The sequence below is a fragment of the Anolis carolinensis genome, chromosome 5 (assembly GCF_035594765.1).
Source record: "Anolis carolinensis isolate JA03-04 chromosome 5, rAnoCar3.1.pri, whole genome shotgun sequence".
Classification (NCBI taxonomy): domain Eukaryota; kingdom Metazoa; phylum Chordata; class Lepidosauria; order Squamata; family Dactyloidae; genus Anolis; species Anolis carolinensis.
Window position 1 is genome coordinate 35,134,740 of NC_085845.1, and position 15,009 is coordinate 35,149,748.

General features: G+C 39.0%; 1 protein-coding gene across 1 annotated transcript; it reads right to left on the reverse strand.

Moving 5' to 3' along the window:
* Positions 1-6,055: 6,055 nt before the first annotated feature.
* Positions 6,056-10,019, reverse strand: LOC107982929 (interleukin-15-like). Its single transcript, XM_062983623.1, has 3 exons — positions 9,945-10,019; positions 7,863-7,988; positions 6,056-6,654 (listed from the first exon to the last, which is right to left on the reverse strand). The coding sequence occupies exons 2-3, from the start codon at positions 7,965-7,967 to the stop codon at positions 6,514-6,516; spliced, it is 246 nt and encodes an 81-aa protein (XP_062839693.1). The 5' UTR covers positions 7,968-7,988; positions 9,945-10,019; the 3' UTR covers positions 6,056-6,513.
* Positions 10,020-15,009: the final 4,990 nt, after the last annotated feature.

Here is a 15,009-nt window from a genome sequence, read left to right on the forward strand (position 1 = left end):
GCCTCCATTTGGTAGGATAAGCAACTGCTGTCTTAAATTCCTTTTGATTGGAAATTCCTTTGTTAGGGCATTAATAAGTTGGCCAAGATACCAGTCTTTATGATCAATGACAGTCTTAATTTAGTCCATTTTGTGATCTGGCCATGGCAGATAGCATTGAAGCTGGGAAACAGTTGGACTCAGAAAGTGGACTGCAGATGCCTTATTAAAGACCAGTCTAGCAATTTCCCTCTTTAAGGGGTCTAAATTGTTTGGAGATGTTTGAAGGCCGTTGTGATTGAGATGAAGAATAATTTTTCAGTCCCTTTGAAAAGATAGATCTCTGTTTGGACATGAGATTTTTAGTTCTTTAGACCCCAGTAGAATGCAACTAGGTCCCAGCCGAAATAAGAATATAGTTCTGCAATATCAGTTAGAAATGTAAAATGCATTAAGTTCATGCAGGAATTAATGACACTGCAAGGTATAGTCCTGAGTAGATCATATGGAACTATGAGGTTATGGGTCAAAAGGTGAGGGACTTGATGCACAGGTCATCATTTTTCTTCCCCCAGTTGAAGAACATGGGCGAGGGAGAGAAGGATGATAGAAGAAAATAATTGGCTTCATATATGGTCTCACTGGGAAGAATTTAGCTTTTTTGGATCATGGTCTGAGGTTTAATTGAAGTAGGACTTCTGGCAAGAGATGGGTTGCATCTCTAAGCAGTTGGCAGTAATGTTTTTGCTAAGAGTCACAAACCTAATCAAGAGGGCTTTAAACTGAGTTATCTGGGGAGGGAGACAGACAGTATTCTTAAAGGCAGGAATTTATTAGAAGATGATACCTCAATTGTAGAAGAAACTGGGCAGAAAGTACAGGAACTCAACAGAGAGAAGGTAAAGTTTAAGCAGTTAATGGGAGTGGCTCATGGTTTCTGCTGTTTGCACTAATGCGCAGAACATAGAAAATGAACAAGATGAATTTGAAGTTCTGATACAACAAGGCAAATATTATATACCGTAATTGGCATAACTAAAACCTAGTGTGTCAACTCTCATTACTGGAAAGTAGGCATATTGGGGCATAACCTATTTCTGAGCAATATGGAAAACAGGAGATGAGGAAGAATAGCATCGTATATCAAGGATGTTTTCACCTATGAGGAGATCCATGACTTTAAACCTGGAAGTCAGGTTGAAAGTATATGGGTAAAAGTTAACAGAGGAAAGAAGCAACTGGGACATTATGGGGAGTCTGCTGCAGATCTCCAAGACAGACTGAGAACTTGGATGGTGCCTTCCTGGAACAGATAACCAGACATTTAGAAAGGAGAAATTTAGTAGTAATGAGAAATTTTAACCATTCCAATATTTGTTGGAAGACGAATTCTGCTAAGAATATCAGTTCCAACAGATACCTCACTTGCTTTGCAGGCAATTTCATGGTCCAGAAAGTGGAAGAGAACAAAGGGGATCAACTAGTTCAGATTTGATCCTAACCAACAGTGACAACCTGATGCGGTGGGGTAACCATGTTTTGAAAGGGAAAGTCAAGTATAGTCAGATGCACTCTAGGCCATAAGAAAGCTGACTTCAATAAACTTAAGGAAAAACAGTATGATCCCATGTCCTGAAATACATACAGAAAAGACGATTCATGATGGATGGGAATTTCTGAAAAGTGAGATGCACAGTTTCAAACAATTCCAATGTGGAGAAAAAATAGATGGATGTCTAAAGAATTTCACTGAGATTTAAAAGTGGCATGTACAAAAAATGGTAAAAGGGAAGAATTGCCAAAGAGAAATTAAAATAAATAGTCTGTGTCTCTGTGTGTGTGTGTAAGTGTAACATTAGAAAAGTCAAAGCACAGAATAAACTCAAGCAGACAATACAAGGAAAATGGCAGGGCCACTGTGTGCATGTGATGGCGAAAAACTAATGGGGCAGAGAAAAGGCAGCACTATTCAAAAAGTAAATGGTGCTCAACTTGGGGATAATGAAGCAGAAACACAGAAATGTAAAGAGGCGGCCTGGCAATATCTGGCTAATCAAAACAAATCAAAGTCTGCAGGGCCAAATGAATTACATCTAAAGTTATTTAAAAAACTGATAGAAGCAATTTCAGAACCATTGTCCTTGAGAATTCCTGGAGAACAGACCGCAATCTGGAGGAGGGCAAATGTTGTCTCCATCTTCAAAGCAGGGGTAGGATGACTCCCAACAATTACCACCCACTCAACCTGACACCAGTATCAAGAAAGATTCTAGAGCAGATGATTAAGCAGAAAAAAATCAACATTCGTTTCTCAAAAAGTCATGCCAGTCTTTTTGACAGCGTTATAAGCTTGGTAAATTAAGGGAATGCTGTAAATGTAGTATGTCTTGATTACAGTGAGATTTTTGACAATGTACCCCATGATATTCTCACAAAGGATCTAGTAAGATGTGGACTAGACAGTGCGTGCTACTTGTTAGGTGGATTGGTAATTGGTTAAATGGCTGACTCCAAAGATGCTCTAGTGGGTGTCCAGTGCTATTCAACATTTTTATCAATGACTTAGACAATGGAATAGATAGCATGCTTATCAAATTTTCAGATGATACCAAATTGGGAAGGGTAGCTTATACCTCAGAAAATAGGATCGGAATCCAAAATGACTAACAGATTAGAGATCTGGACTCAAACTAACAAACTACAAGAGGGAACATGTACAGTGCTACATTTAGGCTGATAAAATGACATGCATGTTTGTTTTGAAAACTACATGTGAAAGTTATATTGGAGGCTACATAAACAGAGCTCAGCATGAGTCAATAGTGATGTATCAGCTAAAATGCCAATGCAATTCTAGGTTGCACCAATAGAATTATAGTTAGATCGAGGGAAGTAATAGTACCACTCTAGTTTGTGTTGGTCAGCTCTCACCTGGAATAATGCTGTGACCAGTTCTGGTCACCACAATTCAAGAAGGATAATTGACAAGCTAGAACATGTCTAAAGAAAAATGACTAACATGCAATGCAATTGCCACAAAACTTTGCCACATACAATTCAACTAACAAAAGCCACCTCAGTTGTACTATCCATGCTGTATACCCCAAAGATCTTTACTTCATTTTGCTAATTCATACAAGTGGTGGCTCCCAAAGAAGTAAATGCATAGAGACTGCTGAAAACCCTATTTTGCAAAATTGAATTCCACCTACTGGCAATATATGTGCTCTTTCTTTTTTTCCCTTCTTACAAATCATGTCTGCATTTCCCCTCTACATATTCTTCATGGCAGCCATGCAAACTGCCTACAATTGAAATAATACACAGGACAGGGTGGAAGAGGATCCAATATAATGAAGTAGTTTGGGTGTTGTACTATGACTTTTGAGACCAGTGTTTGAATCTCCGCTCAGTTGTAAAAATCCACTGAGTGATCATAAGCGAGTCACACTTGGATAAGGAGTGGGGTTTGAATGTTTTAATAACGGCTACCTTATAAAAAGCCAGTGAGCTTTTAAATTGGTCTTCTGCTTGCCTCTTGCTAGAAAAGAAAAGTAGTGCTCCTATTTATGGTATAGGAGTTCATCTTCATTCTTCACCCACACACTTATTTATTTCGTGTCAAAAGCATTGCATAACAAATACATTTTAAAAATGATGAAAAAATAGAGGAAATCACAAACAACTATATGGTTTTAGATCAAAAGCGGGCAACAGCCACCGCATTGGCAAACATCAATGCATAACTGATAAACTGATAATTATACCAGCATATCTTTCATCTTGTATCAAAGAGAATGCTGAAATGTAACCTTTGTGTTCAAAATGTTTGCATTTCACTTTCTCGTCTGTGACTATTGGTATTATTGGGGGCTTGTCATCTATTCTGCACTCTATTTTTCAAGATTGTATACAAATGTGATGGGAAAAGTGAAGTATCGTCTTCTGATTGGTCAACCATGTTACAAGTTAATAACGTAACAATAACGTCTGGCATAAATCAGTGTTTCCTACACTCTTTCATGATCCAATTCTGCTGTCTAAGGGCCCAACTATAAAGGCCAAATGTGGTGGCATGGGGGTGAGTGCACTCTATGGTGCCCACATGATGCATGGAAGTGTTTTGCCCTGCTGTCCAAACGTATCTTCCCCTATGAGCCCATGAGAACCTTAAGATCATCTGGAGAGGCCCTGCTCTCGGTCCCACCCGCCTCACAGGCACAGCTGGTGGGGACGAGAGACAGGACCTTCTCGGTGGTGGCTCCCCGGTTGTGGAACTCCCTCCCCAGTGACATTCGGCAGGCCCCATCCCTTCTGGGGTTCAGAAAAAAACTGAAGACCTGGCTATGTACGCAGGCATTTGAAGAATAAGCATGTGTTGGCTTCGACGTGGTCTGAATTACGGCTCTTGTATAAGGTCTGGTGGATGAATGGCATAAGCACTTTGCATTGTTTTAAACTTTGTGTATTGTATTTTATGACTGTTTTAACGTTTTAGTTCATTGTATAACAGTGTAACGGCATCAATTGCCACTTGTAAACCGCCCTGAGTCCCCTCGGGTGAGAAGGGCGGGGTATAAATAATTGAAATAAATAAATAAATAATAAATAAATACTGCCTAGTAAGGCCACTTACCCAAAGTTGGGGGATGCCACAGAGCTTCCCTGATGCTCCAAAGCTCACCCACACTTTTGGTATGTGTAAACAGTTGTTCCAATTCTGAATTGGAACTGGCTGCTGTTTACATAATTACACCTTCTTTCCCAGGCTTGTCTTTTTATCTGGATTGTTATAATTTACTGTGCTCTTATTTTGTGTTTTGCTCTAAAAGATGTTTTGTATTTATGTCTTGTGGACGTTTTGTCCCATATGTCCCTTTGGGGAAGATGGTGACGGGGTATAAGAATTTTTTATTTTTATTATTATTATTATTATTATTATTATTATTATTATTATTATTATTATTATTTATATTATTCATCCTTTCTACAACAAACCAGAATTTTCAAAATCCAATTATCACAGGGATAGAAAGTGAGATTAAATCTTCTGAACATAGGCACAGACAGCAAAACAAACACCACAGGGGTGTCAACCCTATATTTGGCTAGAGTTACACTTTAAAAATGTACCTGTTCTGACTTACATGCTAATTCAGCTTAAGAAAAACCTTCAGAACCAATTTTGTTTGTAACAAGAGGACTACCTGTACATGGTCCAATGCACAGTGTGAACCACTACTATGCAGTGGGTCATCTTATGCAATGCCTAGTTGGGTAGCATTGCAGTTCATTGGTATGGGTTATGTATTGTGCCAATAACATAGCTCAACACTGTAAAGCAGTGTTTCTCAAACTCTGATCATATGTTTTGGACTTCAGTTTGCACAGTTCCTAACATTTGGTAGCTGGCTGGGGTTTCTGGGAGCTGAGGTCCAAAACACCTGGAGGACCAGAGATTGCGAAACACTGCTGTAAAGTTACATGTTACAACCTCTTGTGTAGGGTCTCAGGTAATATATTTTGTTGCCGGAAGAAAATTTTACTTGTTGGCCAGAAAAGGATTTCTGAGAATCTCTGCCTTAGCTTTTATAGAGGTGCTGTCAGCAGGTTGTAACACTGTAATTTCGAACAGCAATCCAATTTTGCCGAGTCTCTTCCAGCCATAGTCAGTCGAAGCAAAATAAACTCCTGGCCTTTTTGAATATCTGAATGGGAAAATGGGAGCGGTTGTCAAAAGTGGTGGCCTCCTCAGGAGTGATGTTGCCATTTTCCTATCTCTGCGGAACAACCTTGACTGTATTCACGGGTCATATCAAAATCCATAATTCTGGCCCCAAAACCTGCCCTCAACTTATACATGAGGTCAATGAGTATATGGTAAGGAAAAGTCCCAATGTTCTAACAACATTTTGGGCATGAGTGAAGTATGTATTTCTGATGGTTGCTTTACTATGGTTTGTACACCTACTTTTTCTTGCTGATTAATTATAATCTCTGACCAAAGCAGATGAATAATCAATGTGTAGGCTGGAATGCTTATGGCCTAATAAACTTACTAGGAAATGAATTATAAATTAAAATAAACAGTTTCTTTTCCATGTTATTTATTTGTTTTATTTACTTTGTATCCCGCCTTTCTTTCTGAGGGGACTCAAGGCGGCTAACAATCACACACTTGTATCAATTTTAAACAAAGCAAATACAAAAAAATTAAATAACATTGCACATTTAGTTAAAATACAATTAAAATGTAATAAATACAATTTAAATGCATTTTAAAACACATAATCTCACCCAAGATGTCACCCGCAACCTCTCCAGCTAACTGGAGACATAAGTGTGAGTCTATAATTTAGACTGTTTAAATCTGTTTAAAAGGGGTTTATATCTAAATAATAACATCTGTAAATGCATATGTTCCATATTATTGAATTAAGAAGTACTCAAAGCAATAACATCAAATTAAAGTTAAATAAACAAAATAAAATATATATTTTAAATAATTAGACAAATGATGCTAGAAAGAAGTATCTAGTGTTTTTCAAATCCAGTGCGCAAAACAAACTGCACCAGTGCAACCAACCGATTTAAAAAATCAACATAGTTTTGTTCTTCATATGATTCACACAGCGGACATACTTCATCTTCTTTTGCATCTCCTGCAACTTGTTTCTGCAGTAAAAAGATTTATAAAACTTACTGTTAGTCATCTATTTTTCAGAAGAAGGCCACACCATAATCTCAAATATGATTTATATTCCCAATAAATTGTCAGTGGATCATATCAATCTCTGGAATGCCTGTGTTACCGTACAAGCAGCCTACACAATAAAATTTATATTATGATTATCATCAGATTTGGCACACATAACTATACCCAAGGAGCAGACACATAAGGACAGTTCACTCACTTAAGACTGAACCAATACAATAAGAGCTAGTTCAACATAGTAGCCCTGAAGCTATTATATTTCTAAATTCACTTCCGTTTTAGGGGGAAATATCTTAATACAAAATGATAGTATATTTATATTTACCATTTATCTTAGTGGGTTCCGGTTTTTTAGAGAGCAAATACAAAAAACACTTTTGTACTGCCTGAATGTTAGCTATTTGTTTAGACCTCAAAAGATGTTGATTAAATGAAACAAAGTGGGATCTAGTCTGAAGAATTCCTGTTATGTCTGGCCATGTGACATAAATAATGTTTCTCACATATGATTCAGTTTAGAAAAATGAATCTTATTAGGTTCCTTTCATCGGGGTATTTTAATCTAATGATTTTATCTTATATTGCTGCTATAGTCCCCCCCACCTTTGAAGTTGACTGAATTGCATTGGTGGTTGTTTGATATTATTACTGTTGTATAAACCTTTGTTTTAACTTCTGTTTTATCATCTTGTGTTTTAAACTGCGTATATTGGTAATGTATTTGCGCTGTTACTTTTGTAACATTGTGAGCCGCCCCGAGTCCCCACGGGGAGATGGTGGCGGGGTATAAATAAAGTTTTTTTATTATTATTATTATTATTATTATTATTATTATTATTATCTTTTGGTAGTACAGTAGAGTCTCACTTATCCAACATAAACGGGCCGGCAGAATGTTGGATAAGCGAATATGTTGGATAATAAGGAGGCATTAAGGAAAAGCCTATTAAACATCAAATTAGGTTATGATTTTACAAATTAAGCACCAAAACATCATATTAGACAACAAATTTGGCAGAAAAAGTAGTTCAATACGCAGTAATGCTATGTAGTAATTACTGTATTTATGAATTTAGCACCAAAATATCACGATATATTGAAAACATTGACTACAAAAATGTGTTGGATAATCCAGAACGTTGGATAAGTGAGACTCTACTGTACTTACCCAACCAGCGCGAAGATTTCTCTTGATATTTTGTATTGTATTTGTAATGTTTCTGTTTTCATTTTCTTCTTCTAGAATGTCAATTTCACGCATAAAACATTCCATTGCTGGCCTCGCGCATTTCACCTTAAATAAGCAAGAAAATAACATTTTCAAAAGTGGGAAAGATGGTACATGATCAATTTTCAGGGCTGGTATAAATTCCTAGTTACCTAATGTTAACCCAGCTTGACATACTTCAGTGTCATGTCATGAACCACTTTGGAAACACTCACTTTTGAAAGCAGCATTCGGAAACCACTGTTAAAAGTCATGTTTAAAATCAGAATGGTTCCCAGTGCAATAAATCATAGACCCTTGATTGTGAAGAGTGCATTACATGAGAACCAGACTTTGAGCTAAATGCAGTGTATTTGAATTTACCCATTGAAACAAATTAACTACTACCAAGTTGTATTCATTTTATTGAGTATATTATGCAATAATCACAGTTGCTCAGAGCAGGTCCTTTAAAAGCATGTGCTAGCTGACAATTTCCATCAAAGGCTATTCATATCTTTTCTCTATTTCTTTGATGAGACAGTTCTGCCAAGTACCGTATTTTTCGCTTTATAAGACGCACCTGATAAGACGCACCTAGTTTTCAGAGGAGGAAAATTATTATTATTATTATTATTATTATTATTATTATTATTATTATGGCGCCTGTCTCAGAAGAAGGCAGCTAGGCCAGCCGGGCTGGGTTCCCATAGCAACCAGCAGAAGCTTCTGCTTCGCGGTATAAGCAGGCAGGGCGGAACCTTGCCTCCAGACGTCGTGTTTCCGAGGGGAAGCCTTGAGCCAGCGCGCAGGGGAATCTCCTTTTCTGTCCTCCTTGAGCTTCCCTTGCTCGCTTGCTGCCTCCCTGGGTTTCGTGCTCTCCTTCTCCGGGCTGCCATGGTGGGCAAAGTGCGAAGGCGGCCAAGGCTGCAACCGGCGCCGCCGAAGCCGGCACCGCAGCCTCAGGGGGGCGAGGCCTCGCGGCAAACGCCTTTCCCTTCGTCGTCCCCCAAAGCAAGCCGGTGAAGGCAGCCCAGGTGAGTGTGCGCTAAGGCATGGGCCGTACCATCTTGGAACAGAAGGGGGGAGCGAGAGGACTGAAAGGAGGAACGAGGGCCTCCCGCGTGGCTCGGAGGACTTGCTTCTTAAGCTGAGGGAAGTGGCTACGAGGCCCAGGCCTTGGAAAATATTTAAGTGAGGTCATATTGCGTTTATAAGACACACTGACTTTTCCCCTCTATTTTTTGGGGGGGAAAAGTGCGTCTTATAAAGCGAAAAATACGGTACATTTCCCCCTTTGTGTCATGTATTATGCACATTTTCCATAACATAAACTAATGGGAAAGAAAAGCCCTAGTAGTAAAGTTACAGAGCAAGGAGAATGAGATAGGTGTGCAATATTGTGGAGAGAAAATATCTTTAAGCATGAGAATAAGAAAAAACAAAACAAAATTGCTGTAAGTCAAGCTGTAAAATTATAGCCTCTAAATATTTTAACTCAAAAATTGTATTCATTCTATCATATCTAGTTAGTATAATCTATGGCAGAGGTGTCAAACTTGTGACGGTCTAGATTTTTTGGGACTTCAGCTCCCAGAAGCCCTACCCAGCGTGGCCAATAACTAGGAATTCTGGGAGTTGAAACTCAAAACACCTGGAGGACTACAAGTTTGACACCATTGGTTTATGGTGAGTGGTTAGTGAAAATGCAATGCAAAGCATCCTGATCGAGCTGCACACGCTTGTTGATTAGACAGATCTCTTACAAGAACTGAGTATGTATTGCATATCTTTGTCTTACAAATGATATGGAAATCCCAATGCATATGGGGATACAATCTAATCAAAGTGAAGCACTTTAGCGTCTCATTGGTTTCAATGGGAAAGATGCATTTGTATGCTTAACTTTCTATTGGCGTCAGTGATATTTAAGAAGACTTGAGATGTTGATTGGATTTCACCCTACATATTTTAAATCAAAGCATAGAAATTATATTAAGACTATGCCACACGGATATAGGGGTGGACCCATATTCTACTTACCCCTGTAATGTTTGGTGTGTACAATGTACCTTCTCTGTTCTGTAAAAGAAGAATAGAAGATAAGGTTGTCTTGCTTAACAGGTAACAAAGGGAATGCAAACAAAGAGAAAAATACGCACTTACTGGCAAAATACTTAAAAGTAGTCTGATATCAATCTGCATTGCTTCTAGGTAGTCTGGGTTGATTATAGGCATTCCTCCTATGGTGGTTAGGATCAGTGCAATAAAACACAGGCTTACTTTGTTCATGATGGCAAAAGCTTGAGTCTAATTAACTCTAAAGCTAGTTTGAGTATATATATATACCCTTAATAATTAAAGGGGGAAAAAGTGACATGGTAAATTTTAACACCTTTTTTCATATTTTGAATCTTTCCTTTCACTGATGACACTTTGGAATTTCTTTTTGAAGGGATGTAGATAAAAACTGAAAGAAACCTGTACAGCTTTTGTGCATTACCTATGTATACTTTCCTCCAAACCTTTTCCCCCCACCTTCTTCATTTGCAAACGTTGGGTCAAGAACTCCAACGCTGATGTATCCACATGTTAATCACTGTGGGTACGTGTGGGTGGGGGGAGGGGTAGAGCAATAAATTAGTCCTATATGCTAATTTATGTTTTTTTCAAGAGGATTTTTAATTATGACTTAGGTTAAAGTCAGATGATGAAAGCAAAAGGGGTTTTTTAAAATGAGAATGCTGAAACTTAACAACAGGAAGCAACATTTCTTCCGAGGTAAAGATGTGTATGTGTGTGCTAATACCTGGGAGTTCTACAGCTAGAGAATTAATTTTAAGTGAATGATGCAAAGATAAGGCTCTGTTAGATTACAGGAGGGATCAAAGTAGAAAGATACGTTTATGTGGGTTTCTGTCTCCGCAGCAAAAGTAAAACTGTAAGGTCTCTGTAAGCATGGTGCAGTGGTGGTACCAGCACATTTACAAGCTGCACTACTGAATTTGTGGAATCTTAACCTGTGACATCATTTATTTCTTCACAATAATCAAATAATAAATGCAAGTTTATTTAAATTAAACGTTCCAATGACTACTAGAAGCTCCAAAGAGCCTTGATTGACCAAGACACGTAGGTGTGATATCGTTGGTTTTTCTTTGTGTACTCTGTGAATGGACACTAGTGGAGATAACTGTACCTGCGCAGGCTCCAATGGAAACTCTTCCAAGCTGAATCTTTGGCGGTGACCCCGCCCCTCATAAGAGGTCCTATGAGCCAGGCTCCCTTTTTTATGGTAATAGACATTTGGCCTGCCCCCTCATTCAAGGATGTCGGGCTGGCTGTCTAGGTTTCCTTATTCCCTACAATTGCTGAGAGATAGAGTAAGATGGAAGATGAAGACTGGAAATCCATTGAGCTTTGTAGCTGAGTGAAGATTTCAGTCAAGAGCCCAATGTTCTATCTTCTGGAACATGGTCACACAGCCTGGAAAACTCACAGCAACCCAGTTCTATACATTATGTTGTTTCTAACAAAAGACAGACAAAATAATCCTAGAATACTGTCCATCTTTGATCAAACAAAATAGTATAGGTCTGAAATTTACCTACTACTTTTCCTACTCTTAATAATAATTCTATAAATAATCAAAACACCTTTTCTGTGGCTTGGCATTGTCTTATCTGTAGTGCCATGTATGAGACATAGTTGGGATGGAACACAGGGGAATCCCCAGAAACCAGCATTTTCTTACAGGTGGCAACTCAGGGAGTTTCCTCATTTTAGTTCATTGTTGCTTGTGCTCAACTTTTCTTTGAGATAAACTTGAAACTTACTCAATTTGGAAATTAAAGATTTTTTGCTGAATTAAATTTCTGAATAAATGTGGGCAGATTTTCAAACTGCACAAAGGGGCTATCACCCATGGTTATGTCCCATTGCTATCTGGGCAGAATATTAATCAGGAAAAGAATTGTGAAAAATACATACTTTAAAATATAGCTAGACCCCCATGTTTACCGATTCTTCACCCATGAATTCAGCCATCCGACACTTGAAAATATTACCAAAAACTGCAAAAGTCAAACCTTGATTATATTAGGGACACCATTTTACTATGCCATTTATAGATAATGAGACCTGAGCATCCATAGATTTGGGTATCCATAGAGGTCCTGTAACCAAATCCCTGGGATTCCAAGAGCCCACAATAATTAAAAAATAACATGATAAAAATTTGGAAGATCAAGTTTAATATAAATTATTTATTTGTATCCCCAGCCCAGCAGTATAGGATGTGATGTTGATTCTTAGATGCTACTAGCTGTTCCCGACCACGTGTTGCTGTGGCGTAGTCTGCTGTTTTTGAAAAAAAGTAATGAGGAAGTGGTAGTATTTAATATATGTTATATGCTTGTATATATGTACAGTATACATAAGATTGTGTGTGAACTGCAACTCACATCATGCCTGGTTAACGCCTACAAACTCCATCAGTACTTAAAATCTGTAATTTTGGGTAAGGTTTGGTCTAGTTGCAGCACTGCTGGGGTTCAATATGGTCTCTGGTAATAGGGTAAACTTGAACTCCCACTATGGTGAGTCAGTTGTCTCAAACCCCTCCAGTAGCATATTCCTGTTTTCAGAGTGTTGTTCTTTATTTACTGTCCTGATTTTAGAGTTTGTTAATGCTGAGAGCCAGGTTTTGTTCATTTTCAACGGATTTCCCTAGGTAGGAAGCAGCCAGGCAAGTGTGGTTTATATACCTGTGGAATAATGTCCAGGGTGGGAGAAATAACTCTTCTCTGTTGGAGGCAAGTGTGAATGCTGCACTCAGTCACCTTGATTAACATTTAATGTCCTTGTAGCTTCATAGCCTGGCTGATTCCTCCCTGGGGGAATCCTTTGTTGGGAGGTATTAGCTGGACCTGATTGTTTCCTGTCTGAATTTCCCGTTTTATGAGTGATGTTTTTATTTACTGTCCTGATTTTAAAGATTACATTGTTCTGTATTATACCACAGTAATTATTATAGATTATATTTATAATCTTATATTATCTGCTTAGAACTGGATTATATGGCAGTGTGGACTCAACATAATCCAGTTCAAAGCAGATACTGTGGATTATCTGCCTTGGCATTCTGGGTTATATATAGCTGTGTGGAAGGGCCTAGAGTCTACACTGCCATATAATCCAGTTCAAATCATAAAATCTATTTTATAGGCAGTGTGGAAGAAGCCTAAGTGAACCCTGCCTATCCCCCGGGTGCCATTGTGGCTGAGGAGGTTGCTGTGACATGAAGTGGGTGGAGACTCAAGGTGGTGGGGCCTACCCTTCTGACTGGCAGCCAGGGGGAGAACGGCTTTTCCGCATCCCCCCCCCCCCCCCCACACACACACACACTTTCTAATTGGATGCCTATTTGTTCATGTGTGTGTGAGGACGGAGGGAAGACCCTCTAAGAAAAACAGCCCTGGCAGCTGGCTGTCTACCTGCTTTTCTCCATGTTCCGCCCCCCCCTCAACTGTAAGCACAGTCACCCCCCCCCCCCCCCCAGGGCAAGTGCACAGAGTGAAGGAAAAAAGGGGAGCGTACCATTCTGGCCGAAAAGGGAGGGGGGAAAGTGAAAAATAGATATAGGCCATTCCGTTTTGGGGGGCGGGGGGCGGGGAGTTGAGTGAAGGACATACTTTGGATATGTTGGGGGATTGTGCCCAAATTTGGTGGCATTTGGTTCAGTGGTTTTGTTGTTAACTCACTCCTAAAAGTGGACAGAACATTTATATAGAGAGAGATTGTGCACTGTTACAGAGATGAAGATGTTACATTCATGGAGGGGGAGACAAAGGAGGGGAAGAAGCCCTGCCACTTACCACAGCTAACCACTCACAAGCAAGAAAAAAAAAGAGTGGACAGAACCAAACCCCGGTATATTTAGGATATAATCAGATGTAAGAGCAGGAAAATACATTACAAGGCATGAAACAAAGAGAACAGTTTTACATTTACTAGAACTACTGGCCCATCTGCAAGAGCCCTAAGATGAAGACCTTCCCTGATCTTTCCCTTGCCCTTCTGTATCCCCTCCCACTCCCCTTCCCTCTCTGCTTCATTTTTCCCATTTTTCCTATTAACGATAGATAATGGGATACCACGACAGACTACAAGTTGGAAATCACTGTCATACAGCTTGCTATCATCAACAAACATACTTATTTTGTGACTGTTGAGTGTGGATGACTTTAATTCAGATTGCTTAGGAAGATGAAATTAATGCAGTTGTGGGAGGAGGGGGACGTTTTTATGGCCTATCTTTGTGTAAAAAAGTCTCTAGATCAAAATAGCCTAACTTTAATATGTTTTATGGGCACATATGTTTCTCAACATTGTTCTCCTTTCCATCCCATCCATTGCTTTCCTTGTCACATCTTTCTCTGTCTCACCTTACCCATTTCTTTTCACAATTCCTGATGGCCATCTTGCCTACCATTGTCCCTCCTTGGAGCTGTACAAGCACATGGACAAGGCATTGAATGGAAGGGATGAGCCATGTCTGTAAATTCCTTCGTTGGGAGAACTGAGAAAATGAGTCATGATTAGAAAATGTGAATGAACTGAAAGTAGACACCTAAGTTAGTGGAAATTATGTCCTAATTTCAAGTTAATATAGGAGACTGTGCTACCTTTGAACTGTAAGGATGTAAATGTTCAAAGGAACTGTGCAAAATACAGAAAAGGTGTATGTTTGGAGTATTGCTACAAACTATGTGTGGTGCTGTCTTTATTTATTTATTTATTTATTTACATCATTTCTTTCCCGCCTTGCTCACCTGAGGGGACTCAAGGCGGCTTACAAATCTGGCAAGATTCAATGCCGATAAAAAAACGATACAATAGAATTAGGCAATAAACAGTAAAACAATTTGTCTTTGACAAATATGTGGAAACACCTTCACAGGTTTCCAGTTTGTGTCCAGTTCAAAGTGTTCTTTAAAGCTGGATGTTCCAGATATCTGAAAGACCACTTTTGCCCCTGCCTATTCAGTAAGACATTCAGCCTAGATCAGTGGTTCTCAACCTGGGGTCACCAGATGTTTTTGGCCTA

What these genes read in the sequence shown, in the direction of transcription:
- LOC107982929 (XM_062983623.1), bottom strand. Translation starts at nt 7,967, where the DNA reads ATGGAATGTTTTATGCGTGAAATTGACATTCTAGAAGAAGAAAATGAA. An exon ending in GAAATCTTCGCGCTGGTTGG is followed by an intron (nt 6,655 to 7,862) that starts GTAAGTACAGTA and finishes TTTTTACTGCAG; the next exon opens with AAACAAGTTGCAGGAGATGC.